Source organism: Colletotrichum tamarilloi (assembly GCF_030869305.1).
Source record: "Colletotrichum tamarilloi strain Tom-12 chromosome Unknown Scaffold_115.1, whole genome shotgun sequence".
NCBI lineage: Eukaryota > Fungi > Ascomycota > Sordariomycetes > Glomerellales > Glomerellaceae > Colletotrichum > Colletotrichum tamarilloi.
This window is the reverse complement of record NW_026849498.1, coordinates 81,956-105,187: the sequence shown is the minus strand read 5'-3', so window position 1 is coordinate 105,187 and position 23,232 is coordinate 81,956. Positions and strand designations below refer to the sequence as shown.

The window sequence follows — 23,232 nt, the reverse complement described above, 5'->3', positions numbered from 1 at the left end:
CGATCCCAATACGAAGTTCGCGAACATCAGGGATATCCATCGGGCTCAAATCGAAGCGGGTGAAAAGGAGGTTATCACGGCTGAATCCAGCGACTCTGAATGCCCTAGTGAGGCTGGCAGCTGTATTGTAGTGGGTGTGGTTGAGGATCAATAGTTAATAGTAATGAGGAGGTTGGGTTGTGATCCCATCGTTTTTGTGGTGCCAGAAACAGGGGGGTGCCAGGAAGTGGGTATGTTGACTTAGTGCGTGCAAGGTGCCTTACCCTGAGGGGCGGAAAACGTTCAAGATTCAAATACACCACCAAATGCATTTTTAGGTATATAAAGTACGCTCTATCAGTGCAAGTTCGCTAGAAGAGTCCTCAAGCTTAATTATAAAGAGCTAGGCTTCTCTCTACACTTTTGCCCATCTGACTTGCTTGTATGAAATGGCCTGTACACGGCCCACAAGTCCGCAAAGGTGGCACGCTTTGAGACAGCACATGTCAGTATCAAGACGCCCGCGGCTAGTTGGACTCAAACACACCGTGTGCAGGCATACACACGTTCGCCTATTTTAGTCTATAATGTCTTTGGGGAGCCTATGCTTGTTACGACTGAATTCCTCCTGTGCAAGCCTTGGACTAGGGAAGGCCACGTTAACAAAAGAAAGGCATCGTCGCAGGTGGGTTAAAAGAAAGGTAAAGGCAGGTGGTCCTCGAGGAAAGTCCTGGGGGGACTGAACTCAGAATCAGAGTTCATAATCAGAGCCAGAGTCATTGGTAAAGCACGCGGGGGCTCTGTGGGGAGCTTGACGGAGAGATTCTCCGAGTTCGACTTGGCTCTGATGCTCCTCAAACGATACTCCGAGGGATACGAGCGGGTCGACGACACGGAAGGAAGAGGCTCTCAACAATTCCATTCCGAACACCTAGTACACTACAATTTGAGAGGACGAGGGACAGAGCTTCGGGATATCCGAGTTGAGACGGCTATATCAGCGCCGACACCCCGTACATCTACAGCATGGTTTCTATGTGACTTCCAGTCGGTTCAATTATCTTGCCGATACGGAGTGGTCTGAACACCTTCTTAGTACGAACATGCTCCACCAGAATCAGAAGCGAACGAACGCCTAACAGCACATGGAATATGGCGCTGCTGATACCAGTCCAACCACCAATCGTGCATGTGCAATTACTACCCACGGGAGGGCGGACGCTTGTGCAGCTAGCACCCCCGCACTCCCGGAGGTCGGGCGGCAATGCCGGTGGGGGTTAGCACTTTCATCCCAAAACCTGGGGCAACGCGAAGTTGCTAGGACGGTAAACTGTAAATCAGCGACACCGACCTTGACGCCGAATGGCGGGAAATCCGACGTTCTTTTGAGTATCCATCACGGAGTCGGGGTATCTTGAAGATGACAGGAAACATCGTAATAAATACAAATTTGGACGAATTCTTCCCCGTTGATCTGTAAGTTTATGTCGGTGACTTGTCTCGAGATTAGACAAGTTTAGAGCATTCGCACCATTACCGTGAACATGGGCTACTTCGCTATCAACGCCATACAGGCCATCTCATCCCGCATCGTGAACGCTGTAACGTCCAACCCGACAGTTTTCCTGATCTACGCCATTCTCACGACGACATTGGCCCTATTTCTCTGGACGAAAACAAGGAGACAGACAAACGGCCTACCTTTGCCGCCTCAACCGCCCTCGAAGCCTATTCTGGGCCACTTGACGGATTTAATCAGGGAGAATCAAGCGCGGCGATGGCATTTGAAGTTGGAAGGTTGGGTAAGAGAGTATGGTGCTATATTCGGAGTAAGGACTGGGTATATTGTTGATTACTACATCAACTCTGATGTTTTGGTCAAGGTAAGCTTGTCGCAATTGTGGGCTGGCCGTGGAAATGCGAGAGTAGCGGGGGTCTCGATTTTAGTGATGATGGTATAAGAAGTCCCGGAGTTCTGACGTTGAAGACAGGAGCTTTTTGATAAAAGGTCTGCGGTGACGGCGGATCGACCTGTGTGGATCATGTCGAATGAAATTTTGAACAATGGGTTTAATACTTTGTTTTTGGACGCGAGTGATCCAACATGGAAGGTACAGTACGTTGCAATCTCTGGTTGAACGATGCTGACTGAAACGCCTGATACCTACAGAACCAGAGGAAGGTCATTCAGCAGCTTCTCACAAGTCCACAGCAAGCGGGGAAGATTGTGCCGTAAGCTATCCTTGCCTCCTTTCACATGCTTCTTGAATCGTCTGTGGATCTAGCAATCTAATGTCATGCTAGGTTTCTAGAATACGAGACAATGCGGTTCCTTCGCGATAATGTCCTTGAACCATCAGGCGGACTTTCGGGGCTTCAGCTCTTGAGAGGTATTGAGCGGTATACGTATAGCGCATTCGCGATGGTTATTATGGGCATGGATGTGAGATATCGCCCCAACCTTGTGTTGTGACGGGGCAGGTGATGACTGGAGCATGGTTTAGGTGCCTGACGCAGATGACTCGGTCATCGACTTTCTTCAAGGTGTGTGAAGATCCCTGTCGGGCCTTCTTTGGTGCTGAAAAGGTTTACTGACGATGTTGACTACAGAATCGGAATACCAGATCATAAGTACGACCATCATCTCTGAGGACCGCGGCGAATGCCATGGGTTCGGGTAAACTGACAATGAGCGGTAGACACCTTCCCTGGCACCAACATTATCGATCTCGCCCCTTCTTTGGGGAAGTTGCCTCTCTTCCTCAAGCCCTGGGAGAGACATGGACGCGCAAGATACAGACGCGACCTCTCATGGGGGATGAAACGAGTCAAGGTGAAACTAAACACATCTTACCTATGAAGGCATGCTCTGAGAACACTATTGACCACTGGTTCGGTTGCAGATTGTCGAAGAGGCAATAGCAAGAGGAGATTCCTCATTCGAAGGGACTTTCTTGGGTTCTGCTTTGGCCGATGAGAGTCTCAAGGGTATGTCTTGTAAGGAGGAGCTTGCGATTTTGAGCTCTGCTTTGATTGTTGCTTCTGCGGATACTGTGAGTAACTTCCCTTTACTTCACTGCCGAATGCGTTTGACAGCTGACGCAAATTGCTAGAGCCGAATGACGACATGGTCGTTCGTCGAGGCCATGTTGCAATTTCCCGAAGCTCAAGCCCGAGCACAAGCTGAAATTGGTATGTTAAGAACATCGATCCTAGCAGTCTTAACCCCAAGCTGGTCGCTCTCTAGGCGACCACGACCGCTGACCAGCTGATGTTTTCTAGATAAGGCCGTTGGTGATAGACCACCAACATACGAAGACTACGCGCGAATTCCATACATCCGCATGCTCCTCAAGGAAGTATGGCGGTGGAGGCCGCCGGTGGCGCTGGGACATCCTCACATCACCTCGCGCGAGGTGGAGGTTGGGGGGTACAGGCTTCCCAAGGGGGCACGAATTCACCTTAACGCATAGTAAGGCCGAGTTTCCTTGTCGTGAAATTGGAATCTTGTCGCTGACTATGGGGTAAAGTGCGATTAGTCGAGATCCCGCGAGACACGAAGATCCTGATCGGTTTTGGCCAGAGAGATTTGAGAATGACGGGACCACTGTGAGTACCTCAATGCGAATCTCGAGGTCAAGCCAGAACTGACACGACTTTCTAGACGATGGAAAGCATCAACGCGCAGGACCCGACAAAGAGAGACCACTTTGCCTTCGGCGCCGGTCGTCGCGTTTGTACGTCACAAAACCTTGGCAACTCCGCCATGCATCTATCCTACCTGACCACAAAAAGATTCATCGCTAACATCTATTGCGTTTGAAAAGGTCCCGGATACACCGTCGCAGAACGTTCCGCCGTCGTAACAATGATGCGTATCCTCTGGGCATTCAAAATCTTGCCTGCCGAGGGAGCAAAGACGCCGTTAGAATTTGCTGATTACGCTGATTCATTGCCTGGGAACCCGGGAAAGAATATGCCTGTGAGATTCCAATGCCGGAGTGAGGAGAGGAAGCGTGTGATTCTCAAGGCTTTCGAGGAGATGGAGAGTGGAAGGGGCAAGAAGGTGAGTTTTCTAAGCCTATGTCCTCGCTGGTAGTTCTTGGGGGAAGGGCGCGGGCTGACTTGATTACCTTTAGGAGGCATTAAACTTGGGCGATTCATCGGTTCCTGATATTTCTGCTTTTCTTTGATTTCTGGAGAAAGGATGAATCCAACGGATTATGAGCGCACTGAGACGGGCGGGAGAGTCGTTGTACAGGCAGAAATAATGTCTCTTCGACTGTCTACGGATGACGGGATAGAGGTGTAGTGACAGCATCTTCATTTTGTACCTAGGAGAACAAGACCATTCCAAAACTGCCTATTCACATTATCTGCAGCAAGTACATACTTTAGTTCCTCAGTTAAGTACCTCGATCGGCTCCTCCAACCGGACAAAATGAAAATCTCCATAGCAGCTCCTGTCCTCCCCTTCATGACCGGCGTCACCGCCGACTCCGCGCCTGACGGCGCCCTCCTCGCCCAGCGCCAGATCTACCCCGCCTGCGCGCCATGCAACAACGGGCGCGAGCCTCTTTTCCCTATCGAAGCGAACTGGAGCGGGTACGCTCTTCGCTGCAACAACTTTGGACCCATCCCTCCTGTACGATGACCCTTCTTCAGTATAAAAATGTCTAGTGCGCATGACTGACCATATGAAAGCCGTACACTGGCTGTTGCGATAGTGTCGTAGAGTCACTGTAGGGGCATCGACGTATATAAAGAGAACGGTTGTCTATTGGAAATAGGAAATAGGCACGAAGCTCGCTCTGATATAGAGGGTGCAAGCGAAGTGGGCCTCGGTGATTATGTAACCGAGGTCACGTGACGTGCGGTAAGACCGTGGATGGTTGAAGCCATCACGACAGATAGAAATGGCGTGAACACTGGCAGCGGATTCCTTGCATGCGTGGTTATCAGTTATATAGTCTGGGTCATCACGGTTGTTTGGCGAGATTCATACTCTCTGTAGGAGCTTGGCGGTTACCGGTTGGTGGTAGTACCTTGATAGCGACAATACGTGCGGTCGTTGGGGCCGGATCAAAGAGCCAATGCGGCTTACAAATAAGAATCCGAATTCGGCCTATTTGTATATGCCGATACGTCGGTTTGATCATCGGGCCAATTGAGCCCTCACCATTCAGCAAAGTCTCCGAGTTCTGGCTACCTGCACCGGCCAAGCCCGGATCCGGATCGTTTGCTGGAAAACACCAACTGCCAGGCGGAGTGGGCTCGGACTATTGCTGCAGCGACCGTAAATCGAAACGGGATGGCTGACCGGACGGATTCCAAGATCCTCGTGGCACCAAATCCCGACTGGGGGGTTTTGACTCGTAATCAATCTCTCGCAGTTATGCAGCTAGTCGAATCCTCCCGAATTCAAAACCAACAAACGGCTAATAAATAAAACAGCCAGCGCACTAGGTAAGCATGCCAAAGTAAGCTGAATGACCAGATAGCTTAGTAGAGAACAGGGCAAGTATGCCCGAGTCGTAAGTTCCACTCTGTTGGGACCAATCGTTGGCGTGTGAACGGAAATTTGATGTGGTGTGAAGGGTTAGGTATTACCAAAGTCTCCTCGGGGTTAGTGTGAACCCCGGATGTGCAGCGATTGCGCTATTGTCAGCCTTACACCGTGACCCGGGTTAAGCGAGTCTGGACACCCGAGAGCGGGTTAGTACCAGAAAATGCCGACTGGCGTTTGCTTGTTGTTGACACGACGGGGTTAAGGATGGGTGTAGGGAGTTACGAGACGGAGTTCAGATGCGGGCTAAGGGTTTCTTAAATGCGTGCGCATCACCGTATCTTGATGTTTTTGAAGTTAATGTTACTTGCTACATAAGATGTGCCAAGGTTCATCCATACTATTTCCTTGATGCCCAGACATTTCACCAGATCTTTCCAGATCTTGAACATGGACCGGCCTACTTCACGAAGCTCCAGGGAGCTCACCAAGACCCGCTTCACATCACCGGCATCGGCCATGACACAACCATCGACGACTCCTATCGTTCTCAATATGTCGGAAAAGCCACTGCCACCATCAAATGACTCGGATGTTGAGCAGACCGATAAGAAGGAAAGCGGTACCGAAGATGAGGGAAGCACGGCGGCGGACCAAGAGGAAGCCGAGGAGGAGTACATCGAGGGCCTCAAGCTCATCATTGTCCTGGCGGCACTGACGCTCACTGTGTTTCTCATGATGCTGGACATGTCTATCATCACTACGGTACGGTTGTCAAGTGATGCATGTGACGAGGTGCTCATGGCAAGTCTGACACTGGGTCTAGGCCGTTCCGGAGATCACAACAGCGTTCAACTCTCTTTCTGACGTTGGATGGTATGGTGCAGCATACAGTCTCTGTGGGTATGTCAACTCTATGCCTCTTACACGGGGAAATCTCCGAGCCAAGTGCTCTTCGAATTACCCAAGCTGACATGCATTTCAAAATAGTGCCGCCCTGCAGCCCTTGGCCGGCAAGCTTTACACGCACCGTCATTCGAAAGAAATATTCCTTGCCTTCCTCTTTGTCTTCGAGGCCGGATCTCTTATCTGCGCCCTCTCTAATTCATCAACACTGTTCATCATCGGACGGGCTGTCTCAGGCATGGGATCTGGGGGACTATTCAATGGTTCATTGACTATCATCGGCGCCACCGTCCCATTGGAAAAGAGACCGTTGATAATTGGGATCATGATCGGTATTTCGAACATTGGCATTGTCGCTGGACCTCTTGTGGGAGGAGCCTTGACTCAGTACACGACCTGGCGTTGGTGTAAGTTGACTCTTTTCTCAGCTTAGTTATTTTTGCCCGGTAGTTGCGCTACAACTTGTGGATGGGAACAATACTAACTTTCCACACAGGTTTCTACATCAACCTTCCAATTGGTGCAGTCACCGCAGCTATGCTTTTCCTTATCCACATCCCGTCAAAGATCACCAAGCCAGTCTCCCTCGTCCAAATACCCCGATATCTCGATCTTCCCGGTTTCGCCCTCTTCGCTCCCGCGGCTATCATGTTCCTTCTCGCTCTACAGTTCGGTGGCAATGACTATAGCTGGGACTCATCGGTAGTCATCGGCTTGTTCGTCGGCGCTGCCGTGACCGCTGGGCTATTCATCTTCTGGGAGCACAGGGAAGGCGACGAAAAAGCCATGGTCCCAATGGGGCTGTTCAAGAATAGGATCGTCTTGACGAGCAGTCTGGTTGGAGCCCTGAACATGAGCATTACACAGGTGTCAAGCTACTACATCCCCATGTATTTCCAGAGCGTCAAGGGTGAGACGCCGTTCCGGGGTGGTGTTCACTTCTTGCCGACTATCATTGCCCAGTTGGTCTTTGCTGTCGCGTCAGGGGCTTTAGGTAAGCTGACAGCTGTTGCGTCCTTGGAATCCGACTATGGAATAATGGAGATACTAATCCTTCATAGTTGGTAGGATGGGGTACTACCTTCCCTGGGCTGTATTCGGTTCCGTCTCATCGGCGATTGGTAACGGCCTCATTTCTACCTGGGATCCATCTACAGATTCTGCCAAGTGGATTGGCTATCAAGTCCTCCTCGGCGCCGGCCGTGGTGCCTGTATGCAAATGGTGAGATATGCTGTCATGCGACTTGGAAAGGCCAAGCTAATATTCACGCTTCTCCAGCACATCATCGCCGTCCAAGCCAATATACCGCCAGCGACCCTTTCCGTATCGATGGCAATGCTCGTCTTCATGCAAACGTTTGGCGGTGCCATTTTCCTGACAGCAGGCGAAGTCATTTTCAGCGAAGGCCTGGGCAAGAACTTGGCAAAGTACGCTCCGGCAGTAGATGTGAAGACAGTTCTGGCTGCGGGCGGCACAGGGTTTAGGACCGTTGTACCGGAGAGCGATTTGCCTGGGGTGCTGGTGGCATATTCGAAGAGTATCGGTGAGGTGTTTTACCTCATGATCGGAATTGGTGGTCTCGCGTTTGTGCTCTCGTGGGGTATGGGCTGGGTCGATATCCGTAAGAAGAAGGGGGAAAAGAAGGGCGACGTCTGAAGGGCCTTGGCAATGGAAACGAGACTCGACACTGTATGGGGTGACGAGATGTAATGATTGTAATTGTATACCCAACTCACAAGTGATAACTATCAGTCCATAGATATCTAGACAACGATTTTAGAGATTCAATGTTCAAAACGTTGTGCATCCTCTTCCGTGTCATGTTTCACTCGGTGGAATAGCCCGGTGTTGGACCCTCGGGCGACGGCAGACTCGGCCTCCAGGTGTGGATCCCGGATCGGGCTTTTGCACCTGGCGGCCCCGGAGAATAGCACTAAAGTCCTCTCCTGAGTATGCTCTATTCTCTCGTCCGTGGTTATGCCAGACAGAAATGCTTGAACCCGAATACGATGCCGGTGCAATCTCGCTTGGCTGCTTATGCTAATCCTGTGGCCAATAGAATGTAAGTTTGCTTAGTACTTGGCGGATGTCTCTGTGCGAACAAGAGCTGAAAATCGCACGACGCGGATGGCAGCTCTCCCGGCTGTGGCAGAGTGGATCGCGAGGCGTAGGAATTTTGGATCATGGATACTTCACCTGACATCCATAAAGCTCACGAACTTCCCTTCAGTGTAGGTGATTTTGACCAGAAAACAGAACCAAGGGCAAAGAACAAAACAGGAATATTCCCACCATGCCTGCAGAAATCGTCATGAACGCCACTATCCCGGCCCACCCCTACTTCCCTGCGGAGGCTGTACTACCAGGCTACGTTGCCAACACGTTTGGCGCGCATGCTTTACGTGGTATGTTTGCCGCAGGGGCAACCGCCATCCTCATACCAACATACCGCATCATCAAAAGAACAAGCCCGAATCTTCCTAATGGCGAGGTCGCCACGGCACTGTGGTTCACTCTAAGCGCCTTTATCCATCTCTTCTTCGAAGGTCAGTCATCCATGCTCGAGCCCCTAGCTGTAACCTAGACCGTCGTATGAACCACCTCGACTAAAACCTGATCAGGCTACTTCTCATACAATCAATCAAGCATGCCAGCATCCCTACACATCTTCGGCCAGCTCTGGAAAGAATACTCCCTCTCCGACTCCCGCTACCTGACCCAGGACTCCTTCATCGTCTGCATGGAGACCATCACCGCATTCTGCTGGGGTCCGCTGTCCTTCGTGTGCGCATACTTCATTGTCACCGGGCATCCCCTCCGCCACCCACTGCAGATCATCATAAGTCTTGGGCAGCTCTACGGCGATGTCTTGTACTTTGCGACGTGCTCCTTTGACAAGCTCGTTGCCAAAATGATTTACTGCCGACCTGAAGACTTTTACTTTTGGTGTTATTACGTCTTCTTCAATGCCTTTTGGATCATTATTCCTTTCTATCTCATTATCAAGAGCTGCGCGGAGACGAGGCGGGTCTTTGCAATGGTTGCTCAGTTGGAGAAGAGCTCTTTGAAGAAGGACATGTGATCCCTGTCCGGCAGGAACTGCCTTGGCAGTTTTGCAACAGCACCGGAAGCTGAGATTACATGAGAAAATAGAGAAGGCGAACACGGTTGTTGGCATCGGAAAGCCGCCTGCCGTTATCAGAAAAGTTATGCCAATACACCTAGCAGGTCGAGCTAAGAATTCAGACATCACGGGAATTGCCTAGTTCTAATGATAAAAATTACTATTTTTCTATGATTATATCTATGTACTCATGATCTCATAATTCAGTGTCATGTCTCTTCCCATCTAAGGCGCGAACTTGAACAGCGTCTCAAGCTGCGAGGAGCTGTAGCCAGAGTAAAGCGCAAGCTGCAACAGGATGCGCGACTTCTGGGGGTTCAAGTTCCAGCCACCATACGTGTTAAGGGCATCGTCATCCTCGACAAATCCACCCATGGTTCTGCTAGAGACAACAATCTGCGTGCCATTCTCCTGCGCCAGGGTCTTAAGCGCGTTACGGCCGGGCGTAGTCCACCCACCGGCACCCATGCCAGCAAGAACGAGACCCTTGGCGCCGCTGGCTACGGCGGCGGTAGCGAGAGCAGGGTTAAGAGCCTGGTGGCCGAAGAGGATGTCAACCTCGGGAAGCGCGGAGGCCTCGGTGACGTTGAAGTAGGCGCGGCCGAGGGGCAGGACCGGAGGGTAGTAGAAGACGGGCTTGATGTCGAGGAAGAAGCCAAGGTAGCCCTGCTCGACGGCCTTGAAGGTGTCGAGGGAGTTGGAGTGAGTCTTTGTGGTGTAGTAGGCGCTGCCGATGCGGTCGTTAAGGACGATCATGGTGCCGCGGCCTGCGGCGGCGGGGCTGCCGGCGAGGGTGACGGCCTCGAGGAGGTTGATGGGGCCGTCGGCGCTGATGGCGGTGGCGGGTCTCATTGCGCCCACGACGACGACGGGCTTCTCGCTCTTGATGGTAGCGTCAAGGAAGAAGGCGGACTCCTCCATCGTATCGGTGCCGTGGGTGATGACTGCGCCCTGGCAGTAGGGGTCATCGAGGGCCTCTTGCACGAGGCGGGTGAGGTTGAGGAGGATGCCGGGGGTGATGCTGCCCGAGTCCACGTTGGCGACCTGCACGCCCTTGACGTTGGAAACGTTCCACAGCTCCGGGACGGCGGCGATGAGGATGTCGACGCCGAGAGCGCCGGCTTGGTAGCCTGTGGTCTGGGCATTTGAGGACGCTGAACCTGCGATGGTGCCGCCCGTGGCGAAGATTGTGATGTTGGGCAGGCTGGCGTTGTAGTGCGTCTCGCGGGTAGAGAGAAGGTTGTATGCCGGGAGCGGGGCCGGGGCCGCGAGCCCGAGAGCCAACTGAGAAGCTGCGAGGAGGAGGTTGCGAGTCTGCATCTTGGCTGATTGTCGTGCTGATGGAAAGTCACCGAAGTTGCGAGTGGCTTCCTAGAGGACAATGGGGGCTATGAGGAGAGGGAGATGCTCTGAACTGCTCTGCTGGCTGGTCAAATAACGAAACTTGGCGGCATGTTTACTTCGTCTTATATAGCGGTCCTTGCAGTGAATACGACTTATCGCGAGAATACATAACTGTAGCCAAGGCGATAAGAAACAATTCGAATTCCCATGGATTCCGGTGTCAATATCCGGCTTGTGGGAAAAATCACTCGCCCGACCCTTCCATGCCCACGCTAGAAACCATGGAAGATGTCCCAATTGACCAATACTCTGGAGAATCATCATCGACCTTATCTCGACGGCTTGGGTCCTATCACACGTGGGTTTGGGCTCCGAATGCGCTCGAGGCTAAGGCAGGCGAACGCTGGTTCCGTGCTCTCGGGTTTTCTCTTATCAGCTCGGCAAAAAAGTGACCAGTGCCGTCGTCGGCAGAGCCATACCGACCTAGTGGTTAAGTCCTGGGATGGTCTCCATCTTGGGCCGCTTTGGTGTGTGGGCTCTCGAGTCTCCCCCGTATTCAATGTTTGTCAGCCTGTGTTGGGATGTGAATGGACGAGGAAAGGCCTTATCTGATACTTATCTTGATAGCTGGAGGAGATCAACTGGTCTGGGCAGAATAAGATTACGGCATAGCAACAGACCCCAACCCGGGGAATTGGCTAGTTCATGCTTATTGCTGCGGTTTATTGCAGCATTGCATGGCGGCCCCGGATCATTCTATGGGGTTGACATGTCTCTGCGGGGCCCGACGGGGCCCAAAGGCGTAAAAATGACTCGTCGGCTGGCTGGGGGTTCCTCGGATTCGTTTGATAACGGACGGGAAACATTCCCAGCCCCCCGGCCCAAGGTTCCGGTTCCGGCGATCTGCTCCATTAACAACGATATCGAACCAATTTACTCAAAGGTTTGACATGCATAACAGACGTACATAGTACGTTGGCAATCATACAGCGGGAACATGAGCTACGGTATGATTCAATGGGAGCCAAGGTGTGCCTCTTTCGGAGAGGTAGCCGATTTCTTTGGGGCTTGGGTGCTTTGCTTGGAATGTCCCGATCTGGCACGATTGACTAAGACTCTCAATTCCAATGACAACTATCATTCGTGTTTACGGCATCCCACTGCTAGACTGTACCTAGTTGAGCCTTTGTGTGGCTGTACTCATATGAGGGAAGGTCCAAGGAGCCAGCGGCAGCTAAACGCGCACTACATATTAGCCGCATGTACACAAAGCATCTGCCAAAAAGTCAAAATATTCTGCAGTTAAGATGTCATCTGTTTGTCATATTGATGACCATGGTCTCTTGGATCGATATCATTGAGGGGTATTTCGGACATACTCCAGCTTGAATATTGCTGGTGCACATAAGCAGGAGAAGTGGACCATCGTGAGCATATATAGACTGCATCCGGACTCGAATTGAACAGCTCGTAGTCAATTCAGCAATGCATGCAATCATAATTTTCTCAAGAGTGTTTCTTATCTATTGATAAGCCTTAACAATCCATAATTGTAGAGCAGACGACCGGGAACGTATTATTTCACTTGCCTGACCTAGGCTGTAGCTTGATTGTTGTCTAAGGTTTTATCAGAGAAATTCTCTGTTGCAGTTTATATCTTCTCCTTCCCCGATTTTTTCTCATCAACACCGTTACTTGCCTGATGCCAGGAACGCTTTACTATTATACCCCAAGGCACGCTTCCATCACTCAAGGCGGGCGTGCTTGTTCGCAAAAGTTTGACAAAGTGAACTTGGGGATACGCGATTCCCAGACTGTGAGTTTTGATGTTATACGAGAATTGAAAAGGCGCCGAGTAGCGAGAGCGAGCGTGAGGCAATCTCAGAACAAATGAGAGAAGCTGGTTTTTACTACTGACTGAATCGGAACTTCCGAACTGCTGGTCAATTGTGACCTCGTTCGTTTCAATATCCCTGGAATGATCTGCCCTTTGCGCGGTATCTCCCTCTATCTGATTCGGGACACGATGAGAGAAATGATTGGCAAGTACTAAATGAAGAATGAAGAAGGTTGACATAAAGTTGGTTCTGTCAGCTTAGCGGCTCTCAACTCCAACTAGACTGTTCGTGCTTAGCAGCATTGAAGCTTCGGTTCTGGTCAGCTCTAATTGACACTCCCGGTCTTGCAATAGGCAATCATCATTTCATTAGAGAACTCAGATAGATAAGACCAAACTTAACATTGCAGCAACAATCTCACCCCGCAATTTGGAAATCGCATTGAATGAGTTTGTGGACGTCAGAGGGGTTTGCTACTTGTCCTTGCATGAATGATGCTTTAGCTTGTACGACCAAACCGCTGTTCAAGTAAGAAAGGCGCTACGGGCAAAATCATTGTTCTCAAAGCTACTTGTGCAGCTCTCTGGCAGTGAAGAAGTCAAGTCACTCATTCTGACGCATCAACAATCCAAGCTGTAGAGTACTCAACCTTGAGGCACCCTAGCCTGTGTGACCACGCCGTCTCTCAGTGCCTGCAAGGGTTTTTTTTTCGCTCAGATGTTTCCTTTCTTCCGCCATGACATTGCGAAGTTCAACAAATTCTGGCCTTGGCCTTCTCGTCAGGTGGCCCGTATCGGGCTTCTCGAGGCACGATCTCCTCACGTGGGTAAATCAAAACTCAAAAGTTAGGATTCGTGTGTTTGCATTCTGGCTTCCAATCTCATATGCGGCGTATCAAGCGTGAAGTGGTTTACTCACCTAATTTGTACACCGTGATCTCACCTCTCTACACCTCACTTCACCTACGACTTCTCGTTGGGCTATCTAGTTGAGTCGCAATATCAACTTCGGGAAGGCACGACTCACATACCGTCCAGGGCCAGCTCCTTCCTCCCTCGATGTAGACGTATATTCATCTGAAAATCTTTACGTTCACCGCTCTCTCACCGCTTTAGTTACCCAAAAAGGAAATAGAAGCAAGCAAGTCCCGTGATCTCCCTCTTCGTCGCCGGGCTACACGAGTATCTCTCCTCAGCCTCCCACCACGCAGCCCTGATTTTTGTTTTCTCCCCCCACAAACCAGAACAAAGAAGCACTTCACCGTCAGTGCCTCCTTGGACGAAGATTCCCTTCTCACTCCCTCACTCTTCCTCCCTCATCGACTCCTCATCTGGCTCTCTCTTTCTCTCCCTTTCCTAAAATCCCGATCATTAATCATTGTGCTACTTGGCTTCCTTCAAATTTCCTTACGCAAAGAAAAAGTACAAGCTCTAGACTAGAGACACCGTCTCGCGTCCCTAGTCTCACGATGCGAATAATTCTCGCGCCAGTCCTTGCCTTTGCGGCGGTGGCTCTCTCGCGCGCCGTCCCCGAGCATACTGCTTCTGAGCACATTATACTCGAGCAGACCCGCGCTGAGGTTCCTGCTCCTGTCGTGGAGTACAGCACCATCGCTTACAAGGCAGCTAACGGCTCTGATGTCGTGATCCACGTCGCTCCTGGCGTGTTCATGGCTGACGACGTCTCGAAGCTCCCCGACGATATTGGCAAGCACTTCAAGATCAAGACGGCGCCTAAGCTTATGGAGCTTTGCACCGTCCGTGCCAGTCAGAAGGATAATGACAACAAAGGCACTCCTCGTCGCGATGATTGCCAGGCCCTCTACGATTTCTGTCACAGCCACCCCGTCTTCTTCTACTTCGACAACAAGATCGACCTCAACCGCTGGGCCGAGGTCGCCTTTGTAGGTTCCTGCGCCTACCGCACTCGCACCGTCCACCACAACGTCGTCTTTTCAAGCGGCGACATGGCCAACTTCCTCGACATATCTCTGAGCCGCAAGGCCTGGACCGACAAGGGACGCATGTCTGCTTCTGGTGAGGCTGAATGCACTGTCTATGAAGGCGATTTGGGCATTGCTCCTGTGTACTGGAGACTTCAACAGCGCGGCCCTCTCGATGAACCAACCTTCAATCTGGGCAACGATACCTTCATTCCGAACAACAACAGCACCGCCCTTAAGATTCGCGACACCGAGCATGAGGCGCCTCTCATTGTCCAGTCCTTCGACGACATCCCCAGAAACACCTCCGCCTTTAGTTCCGGTCGTGGGAATGCCCACACTGTCACTGACACCGACATCGGTATCCCCTCCAAGAAGGACGACGAACCCCAATTCGACTTGACAATCGGTGGTCCAAAGGAAGGTCCCTACTGCGATGCCATGTGGCTTTCCGCGGATTGGCAAGAGTCTGGTCGCCCCCTCAGAAGGGACTGTGGGAAGCTTCTCGACTTCCTCAAGTCCAACACAGCCAAGGTCGCAGTGTTTGGCGACCAATACTACGAACTGGTTCCGATCGCCGCCCACGACACTTGTGCCGTCGGCTTCCGTCCCCTGACCACCGACAACGTCACGTTCACCGGCTTCGACATCGCTAGCTTCCTTGAGCGTATGCTTCTTTGGGACGGAGCTCAATCCGGATCTGACTACATCCTTGGTAAGATGGGCGCTATGTGTGGCTTTGCGAAGGAGACTCACTTGAAGCACATGGGCGAGTTCCATCTCATCTACAGAGACAGCAATGCGCCTAAGGGCCACATCCCCAGAGACTACGAGGAAGGCAAGCGGGATCTCATTTCCGCCATTGCCGTCCCAGAGATCGCGGAGAAAGGTGCGATGATGGTTAAGTCTGGATCTCCCGAAGACTTGGCTGCTACAGCAGAAATGGCCATGATCCTTAGCAACACGGATGACTCACTGAGCTGGGTCGATTATACCGTCACCGACAGCAATGGCGTCAAAATCACAGCCCAGCTCAACAACAACTTCCTCAGCACTCATCTCGCTGATAGCAAGGCACTTGGCACCAGACTGGAGAGACACGACACGCCCCTTGGCCCTTCCAAGCGGTGCACCGGCCGGATCACGTTCTGGGGCGGCGCCAGGCCCGACTCGCCTCTCATCGCCGACTGTGTGAAGCTCCGCAACTTCATGTCTATCCGCCGCTTCCGCTTCCAATTCAGCAGAGACGAGTTCCGAAGCATCAATGCCACCCTCCTTGCCCAAGTTGGAACCTGCCGTATCGCTTGGTTGCCTTGGGGCCAGGATACCACCGTCGGCAACATGGACCTCGACATCCTCTTGACCAAGGCCTTTAAGCTGTACGACCCCAGCCAGACCCGAATGCGTCTCTGGGGCGGAGAGCACTGCGACTTCTCTTGGCAGTTTGGTGAGAAGTATGCCCAAAAGTTCTACATCTTCTGAAAGCTGTAGGTCGACAGTAATGAATCAGAATTGCATACGGTCGAAAGTTGGCCTGGCTCTGTTTGCTTTTGGTTGGCTATGCTATTAGCCTAGGATTTGCGTAAGATGATCAAATGGATTGATGAATCAGGACATGCGGCTCTATGCCATAATACATGGAGTTCCGATAGATGAGATAGGAGATAGCCCTAATAATCCCTTGACTTCCCGCGAGTACATTCAGATATCTTCCACGATGACTGGTTTGCTTGAGATGTTGTGGGTGTGGACCCTTCGGAACTTTCTCGCTCAATCAAATTATCGTGGCTCGACGGCCCACGTGATGGGATGCCTGAATCCTACAGGATCACTCGATGGCAACATACAACAGCCATCTGACCGCATCCCGTCTAGATTTGGTGAAGAGAGAACTTCGATAATCATTTTCTCAAGTTAGCGACCATTCTTGAGTCATTGCCAACAATTCGGCGTCGCGATTCCGCTGTCGCTAGGTTCACGATGGCTCCTGATATCTTGCCCAACTTTGCTAGAGTGTGAGTGACCTTCTACTGAGTTTCATCCATATGCTACTGCTACCCTCTTTCCCAAGCTCCCCATCCGTCATCGCCCGGATGATTGTAATCTTGTGGATGATGACAACGACAAGCTACCGGGATATGAAAAGGGGACTACCTACAGATGACTACTCAGAACATGACATCCCCTTCTCTACAATTTACTAACTAAAGTCATTCAGAGCCCTTAGTATCTTAAGCCTCATCTCATTTACACCGCAATATCACCGACTCCGTGAACAAGGCCACTGCAACGGCCTTTCACTCTACTACGTGCTCTTCAACCTCCTGAGCGCCACTGAACAGCTCACCATTGGTCTCTTTCTCAACATCAACAATGGCGCATCTCTCCGGCCCGACGCCTTTGTCAATACCCCAGCCACAGCGGGTGACTGGCTCAATCTCAGCCAGCTGATGATTGTCTGGCTTTGTTCTATCTACTTGTGAGGGTCCTGAAGATTGAAAAGCGATTGCAAACCTGTCTATGAGCTTGGGCTTACCCCTGTCCCCCTAGGTTCACTCTGTCTATTCGGAATGCGTCTCAAAGCCACGAAAGAAGAATCCAAAGAGGAGCCGCCATCACAATCTTCGTCATTTTTCTTTCCTTCAGCATCATTCCAGTCCTCATAGACGCCAGTCTGCCATCATCCCGATCCGAACCACGTCGATGGACCCAGGATATCTTCGCTTTGCTCCATTACGTCCTCCTCATCCCACTGTCCACCGCATTCATCATCGTCGCCGCCATTGCACAAGCACGCGAGATACGCTCTCGAGGTGGCGACGCAGGCGCCCTTAGTCTTCCTGGTCTCACTTGCCAATGCATCACCTTTACTCTCGTGGCGATATCCTGGGTTTTTCGCGTCAAGTACCCGCCGTACTCGCCGTCTTGGGTCGAGTGGTATCGGTTGATTGGATGGACTGTGGTTAATGATAGTCTTATTGGATGTGTGCGAGGTTTCCTGCTGGTGATAGCCCTGCGCGAAGGCATGGATGAAGGATGGGGGTCATTTGAGAGACAGCCTTTCTTGGGTTTCTCGTGAAAATCCCGTCGCGAATCGGTACTCTCATATTATCAACCGTCTTGGGGTTCGAGAAGACGAGTTGACATAGTCATTGAGGTCCAGCCCTCACATACTCATCCTCATGATCCTCAAACATCATCAAAATCTCAAAAGTTCTCCATCCCCGCGGATCGTGCACAGAGCTTTGATTTCCCATGGTCATCCTACGCGACTCTTGGCGTGCTAGGGTGTTTGTTTCCGCGAGTTAAACAAAGTCTGGCTGACTTTTGTTTCCAACCCCTCAGTTGCAAGTCCCCGCGCAACGTCTTGGCTAAAAGTCACCTTCCGAATAGAGATGCTCTTGGCGCATCATCGACTCGGCGCATTCGAGATGACATTCAAATAATGTTTTCACATCTTCCAAGACATTATCTCTCTCCGTCGGAACTCTCGGCTTTACATTCACCATGCCTAACGAGGAAACAACGTAGTAGGCCTCGAGCTGCACAAGCCGCGACAGAGATGATAGAAAAAAACCGATACCGTCCTGGAAGTTTGGACGAGCTGACAGCCAAGTGAACAGTCCCTCGCCTTGTCAGCACAGACGTTGGTCTTGGATAGATACCGCCGCCGTGATTGGTCAATGGCTCTACAGAGCTGCAGATCTACCTTCACGTATGGTCCGAGGAACTTTTTACGCCCTACTAATTCAAAAGTCCTCTTGTTGGCTTCCCTTCAGCATTTAGGGCGCTCAACTCACCGCCAACGAGCGAGCTAAGCTTTCCATAATTTCCAGCTTCCCGTTATAGTTCTCGGCATACATGAGATTGAGTGGCGCCGCTCTTGGGACCATTGCCCCAGTTGCGCTTGAATACAATTACCCCTCAACTGGAGTCACTTCTCTGCCGAGCTTCAAGTATCATTCCGTACGGATGTCAGCAGTCGTGACATCCTTGTAATATGCCGCTTGGTGAGGAGATGAGCTACAGCATCTCATTGATGCATCTGCCCACCGCCTCGGAAGATTGGGCAAGTATATAAGGGCCTAGACGACCCAGTTTGACCCATTACAGGGGGACTCTATTTAAGTGTTCATCGTCATCAGCTGCGGAGCCTTGCTGTCACCATGCGCCTGACTTCTCTCCTCGCGGCCCTTGCCGCCTCCTCGGCCGCCGGCTCGTTTGTCGAGTCTCGTGATCCGAACAAGTTGTTCACGCTGGAAATTGCCCCAGGCCAGACAGTCACCGTCACAGAGGAGGAGAAATGGGAGATGATGGATGTAGGTGACCACCGTTCTTCATTCCCGCGAGCGCAGCTAACACTTCTAGAAACGCGTCCACTTCTTCGACATCACAGAATGGTCAGATGTCCCCGCCGTCGCCTCCTCCGCAGACTTCAAGCTTCTCGCCGCCCTTCCCTTTCCAACGCAGATGAATCAGACGTGCCACGTCAACGCCCTGATTCCGAAGCTGAACAAGGACAACATGCGCGCGCATCTCGAGCGCTTCTCGTCCTTCCACAACCGATACTACCTCTCCAAGACGGGCGTTGAGTCTGCAGAGTGGCTGTATGGCCAGATTAGCGCCGTCTTGGATGTTGCGGGACACCCTACGGCCAATATCCGCTACGTGCGTCATACCGCGTGGTCGCAGCCCAGTATCATTGTTACGATTCCCGGGCGCAACCAGCGGACTGTTGTCTTGGGTGGACATCTTGATTCAGTCATTTCGGGAGATCGTGGCGCTGGCCGTGCGCCTGGTGCTGGTAAGTTCCAAACTCTCGATGTCAATGCTTCACGATCGATGGGGGAGAAGAGACTACTAATGCCACTGTACCAGATGACAACGGCTCCGGATCCGTGATGATTCTCGAGGTCCTTCGTGTCCTCCTCTCCGATCCGAAGATCGCGTCTGGTGACATCCTGAACACCCTAGAGTTCCACTGGTACGGCGCCGAAGAGGCCGGCCTTCTTGGAAGCCAGGATATCTTCACCCAGTACCGTGCCTCTAACCGTCAGGTCGTGTCAATGCTGCAGCAAGACATGGTTGGCTATGTCGGTCGCGATGGCGTCGAGAGGTTCGGAGTGGTTACGGACTGGGTAGACCTCGACCAGGTTGCGTTCATGAAGCGCGTCATTGACACTGTGAGTCACTTTTTGTCTTTTATACTCTTATAGCCTGTCTCCATGATAAGAATGCAAAGACGTGCAAGCGCTGATCCACGTCTTTTTCAGTACACCGATATCCCTTACGAGGAGACCGTCTGCGGATATGCCTGCTCCGACCACGCGTCTGCCAACCGCAATGGCTATCCGTCGTCATTCATCTTTGAGACACCTTTTGGCAACCATAACCCGTACATTCACAGTCCAAACGACACGATGGAGCATGTCTCGTTCGATCACGTCGTGCAGCACGCGAGGATGGCGACCTGATATGTGTACGAGCTGGCATACTGGCCCTTTGCATAATGTTCAAGGTGGGCAACCATCGAACGAATGCCTCGAAGGCGTCGGATCTTCTTAGGACGTTGAGGCATAATGAAGATTTTGCCTAGGTGATGACGCATGTAGGGTAGAGAAATCAATAATGATAAGTGCAATTTAGTCACAGACTCGATCAATTCGCAAAGGCAAATTTTCTGATGATGGGACTCGAAATCATGAATTTCACCATCACAGGTCGTGGCTGAAATGTTCTGACCAAGACCATAAGCCGAAAGAAATGAGCTATCTATGGCATTATGTAGGACCACCAATTTCGAGCTCGCAACCTTTGCAGGACCCAATTATGCGTTAATACTTGCTCCACTAGATCATGTACACTTCAGACGCCGCTCATGCCTTCCTCTCACGATTTTCGTCCTACAGCCTTGGCCGGGTAATTGGGCGGCAGGTGTATTTTCGTGCGTGTTCAGTGTGACCAATGGTGCCTCAGCTCCCCTTCGTAACCTGCCTTGCTCAGCCACGAGGCATGAGTAGCTTTCTCTATTATGCAGCACTTTGGGTTCTCTGCCTTTCAGGTAGTATAAGATGATTTCGGAAAAGTCGAGTTGAGGCAGGAGGTCATCAGAATCATAATTTTGAGACTAAGTCAGAGTCAACTTGTCTTATTCACTGATCTATTTAAGAACAAAGAAAGCATGCTAGCATCCTCCAGTGAATCCAATCCGAATGCCCTTATTTGGGGCAGCCAATACCCCAGCCGGTGGTAGTGGAGCAGCAGTCGGCATCCTGTGATATTAAGTGTGAGTACTTATCCATATTGAACCGGCCTCCTCTAGGGGAAAAACTTACGCAAGTCTTGGTAATCGGGTTGCCTCCGAGCATGACATTCTCGCAGAAGCTGGCACTCTGCTCAGCGCAGTAAGCGGCGCTGGTGCCACGGGCAGTGCCGCCCTTGTTCTGGTTGGTGCAAGCCTTCTGGCCCTTGCCCCAGCAGCAGTTGTCGAGGACGGCTTCGCCGTTCAACCAGCTGTAGATGCGGCACTGTATTGGCTATTAGTAGCTGGGACAAGACATGGTTTCACTGAAGTGAAAGACTCACAGAGGCGGCGAGAGTGCCGGAGGTGTAGGCAAGGCCGATGAGAGCGATCTTGGAGAACTGCATGATGGAAGATTTGAAAAGGTTGAAAGTTGCGAAGTTGAAAACGAAGTGAGTGAGAGTAAGATTGTTGAGAGATTGTGTTGATAGTGAGAGACTGTGAGTTGACTGTGTGAGTGTGGTGATGAAAATAGTTGGATTCTATGGGAATTTGTCACTTACTTTATACCAAGTGAAATGCCACAGTTGATGCTCGAAGACGGCATCGCCGGCTCATGGAATGAGTATGTGTACGATTCGGTTTCGGATTCGAGAACAGACCATTCATGATGGTCTCTAAAAGAACGCTACAGACTCTACAGAATAATCAAAGAAGCGCAAAATGCAATCAATACGGTGCGTCTCAAAGTAAGCCTACAAACCTAACATAATGGAGTAGGCAAGTAGAGTCTGTAGGCCAAAGATTCAAAGCCGCTAGTGTAAGGCGGCTGAGCTGTATCAAAGGGTAAAAACGCCCCACAGGCTGCACGGATGACAACAAGTCACAATATTATCCGCAAGAAACCATTTACAAGTGAGCGTCTAGGCAAGTACTCAAGCCGAGTCAGTCTCATTAGATGAACTCGGAAGCCGATCATGTCCGTCTTGAGTTGATTGACAGCGCATACCAAGGCGGCTATGCGGGGATGCCGAGCAGGAGGTGGGATGCCTAGCCGTATCCTCACAAGTAAAGACGAACTGGATCTTCAAGTCAGTCCAAACTTTGTTCGTCTAGTAACGTGACTGAGATGATAGAAATGTTGAAATTGCCTATTTAGGACACGTAAATCGAACGATTGGACCCCCGCTTAGTTATCACGGAGCCATGACTCGACTACCGCTTGGGCATCCGAAACCGACCATGACACGGCATTCTATGTAGATGCGAGTTGAATTTACCTCACGGGATCTGCACTTTAGACGGCAGACCAAGGTATAAAGAACAGGCGTATTCATTAATAGCTCATACTCGGGCCTTCTGGTGGCTCGACAAGTCGTCGCAGGGCTCGCAAATGCCCCACCATCTGGCCAGAGCTTCGGCACATCACCGTAGCTTGACTAGATATCCCTGACAATTGTCTCTTGACTTCAGATCGTATCTTCAGATGAATTTGGGATACCAACTTATCAATCTTTTGTGATGGAACGAGGCTAAGCATCCATCGTCTTTACCGTGGTTGTGTTGGCCTAAGAGAATCCCGACTCAGCCATAGCGCCACGATCTGTGTGTCTTTTCCAGATTTTGGAAATGAACTTGTAAACTGCGTACCTTAGTGCTTTAAGATGAAGAAATACCCTCGTGTATATAAGTCATCGACTTGGCTCTCCTTTCATCATCTACTTTCCTAACTCATCACTCACAATCATTACAACACAGTCAAACTCGACAAATCTCACTCACAGTCTCTCACTACTACAAGATTTCTTATATCTTCACTTTTTCACCCATTTTTCAAAATGCAGTTCTCCAACATTCTCTTGGCCGCTATTGCCACCGCTAGCTCCACCGTCATGGCTGCTCACGTATGTGCTTGGCAACGTGCCTCAATAAGATGATATGGGCACGCTAACAAGCTGCAGTGCGCGATCGGAAGCTCTGTTCGTACTGACTGCTGCTGGGGAGGCAATGATGGATACAAGTCCTGCCTGCGACAGAACAGCAACCGGGTGTGTACACCTCTTTCGGTCAATGATTAAAACAGTACTAACGGACAGAATAGTACTTCTGCGAGGCCGATACCGCCAATTACTGCACCAATGTCAAGGGACCCAATGGGGCTATGGTGTCTACTACTTGCGTAAGGTGCAACACTGATTCGAGATGAGCTAGTTCTTACTGACCCAATACCAGGATGCTGACTGCTGCAACACTCTCAACGGCTGGGGAACCGGCTGCCCCAAATAGATAGACTATGAGGAGACATGATCTAGCGGATTGAGATTGGTTCAAATTAGATAGAAGGAGATGGT

The 23,232-nt window shown here is 51.1% G+C and overlaps 9 protein-coding genes across 9 annotated transcripts; 7 read left to right on the top strand and 2 right to left on the bottom strand.

Annotated features, from left to right (window-relative positions):
- Window positions 1–1,523: 1,523 nt before the first annotated feature.
- On the top strand, window positions 1,524–4,725 carry CTAM01_14203 (uncharacterized protein; the record flags this gene model as incomplete). Its single annotated transcript, XM_060530204.1, has 15 exons — window positions 1,524–1,862; window positions 1,971–2,090; window positions 2,150–2,211; window positions 2,284–2,422; window positions 2,484–2,523; window positions 2,590–2,610; window positions 2,679–2,812; window positions 2,883–3,032; window positions 3,093–3,171; window positions 3,262–3,451; window positions 3,510–3,588; window positions 3,644–3,716; window positions 3,807–4,045; window positions 4,391–4,624; window positions 4,684–4,725. The coding sequence occupies 15 exons, from the start codon at window positions 1,524–1,526 to the stop codon at window positions 4,723–4,725; spliced, it is 1,941 nt and encodes a 646-aa protein (XP_060375261.1).
- Window positions 4,726–5,935: 1,210 nt separating this feature from the next.
- On the top strand, window positions 5,936–8,048 carry CTAM01_14202 (major facilitator superfamily transporter; the record flags this gene model as incomplete). Its single annotated transcript, XM_060530203.1, has 5 exons — window positions 5,936–6,250; window positions 6,312–6,361; window positions 6,476–6,798; window positions 6,888–7,385; window positions 7,453–8,048. 5 exons carry the CDS (start codon window positions 5,936–5,938, stop codon window positions 8,046–8,048), a joined length of 1,782 nt encoding a protein of 593 aa, XP_060375260.1.
- Window positions 8,049–8,685: 637 nt separating this feature from the next.
- On the top strand, window positions 8,686–9,474 carry CTAM01_14201 (emopamil binding protein; the record flags this gene model as incomplete). Its single annotated transcript, XM_060530202.1, has 2 exons — window positions 8,686–8,938; window positions 9,014–9,474. 2 exons carry the CDS (start codon window positions 8,686–8,688, stop codon window positions 9,472–9,474), a joined length of 714 nt encoding a protein of 237 aa, XP_060375259.1.
- Window positions 9,475–9,741: 267 nt separating this feature from the next.
- On the bottom strand, window positions 9,742–10,836 carry CTAM01_14200 (L-asparaginase; the record flags this gene model as incomplete). The annotated part of the gene is made up of 1 exon (XM_060530201.1): window positions 9,742–10,836. One exon carries the CDS (start codon window positions 10,834–10,836, stop codon window positions 9,742–9,744), a length of 1,095 nt encoding a protein of 364 aa, XP_060375258.1.
- Window positions 10,837–14,166: 3,330 nt separating this feature from the next.
- Window positions 14,167–16,122, top strand: CTAM01_14199 (uncharacterized protein; the record flags this gene model as incomplete). The annotated part of the gene is made up of 1 exon (XM_060530200.1): window positions 14,167–16,122. The coding sequence occupies one exon, from the start codon at window positions 14,167–14,169 to the stop codon at window positions 16,120–16,122; it is 1,956 nt and encodes a 651-aa protein (XP_060375257.1).
- A 498-nt stretch (window positions 16,123–16,620) lies between these two features.
- Window positions 16,621–17,719, top strand: CTAM01_14198 (uncharacterized protein; the record flags this gene model as incomplete). Its single annotated transcript, XM_060530199.1, has 3 exons — window positions 16,621–16,655; window positions 16,859–17,119; window positions 17,191–17,719. 3 exons carry the CDS (start codon window positions 16,621–16,623, stop codon window positions 17,717–17,719), a joined length of 825 nt encoding a protein of 274 aa, XP_060375256.1.
- A 1,087-nt stretch (window positions 17,720–18,806) lies between these two features.
- Window positions 18,807–20,114, top strand: CTAM01_14197 (peptidase family M28; the record flags this gene model as incomplete). Its single annotated transcript, XM_060530198.1, has 4 exons — window positions 18,807–18,959; window positions 19,009–19,444; window positions 19,519–19,823; window positions 19,914–20,114. 4 exons carry the CDS (start codon window positions 18,807–18,809, stop codon window positions 20,112–20,114), a joined length of 1,095 nt encoding a protein of 364 aa, XP_060375255.1.
- A 744-nt stretch (window positions 20,115–20,858) lies between these two features.
- Window positions 20,859–21,288, bottom strand: CTAM01_14196 (uncharacterized protein; the record flags this gene model as incomplete). The annotated part of the gene is made up of 3 exons (XM_060530197.1): window positions 20,859–20,912; window positions 20,976–21,167; window positions 21,226–21,288. The coding sequence occupies 3 exons, from the start codon at window positions 21,286–21,288 to the stop codon at window positions 20,859–20,861; spliced, it is 309 nt and encodes a 102-aa protein (XP_060375254.1).
- A 1,431-nt stretch (window positions 21,289–22,719) lies between these two features.
- Window positions 22,720–23,167, top strand: CTAM01_14195 (uncharacterized protein; the record flags this gene model as incomplete). The annotated part of the gene is made up of 4 exons (XM_060530196.1): window positions 22,720–22,785; window positions 22,843–22,929; window positions 22,983–23,060; window positions 23,114–23,167. The coding sequence occupies 4 exons, from the start codon at window positions 22,720–22,722 to the stop codon at window positions 23,165–23,167; spliced, it is 285 nt and encodes a 94-aa protein (XP_060375253.1).
- Window positions 23,168–23,232: the final 65 nt, after the last annotated feature.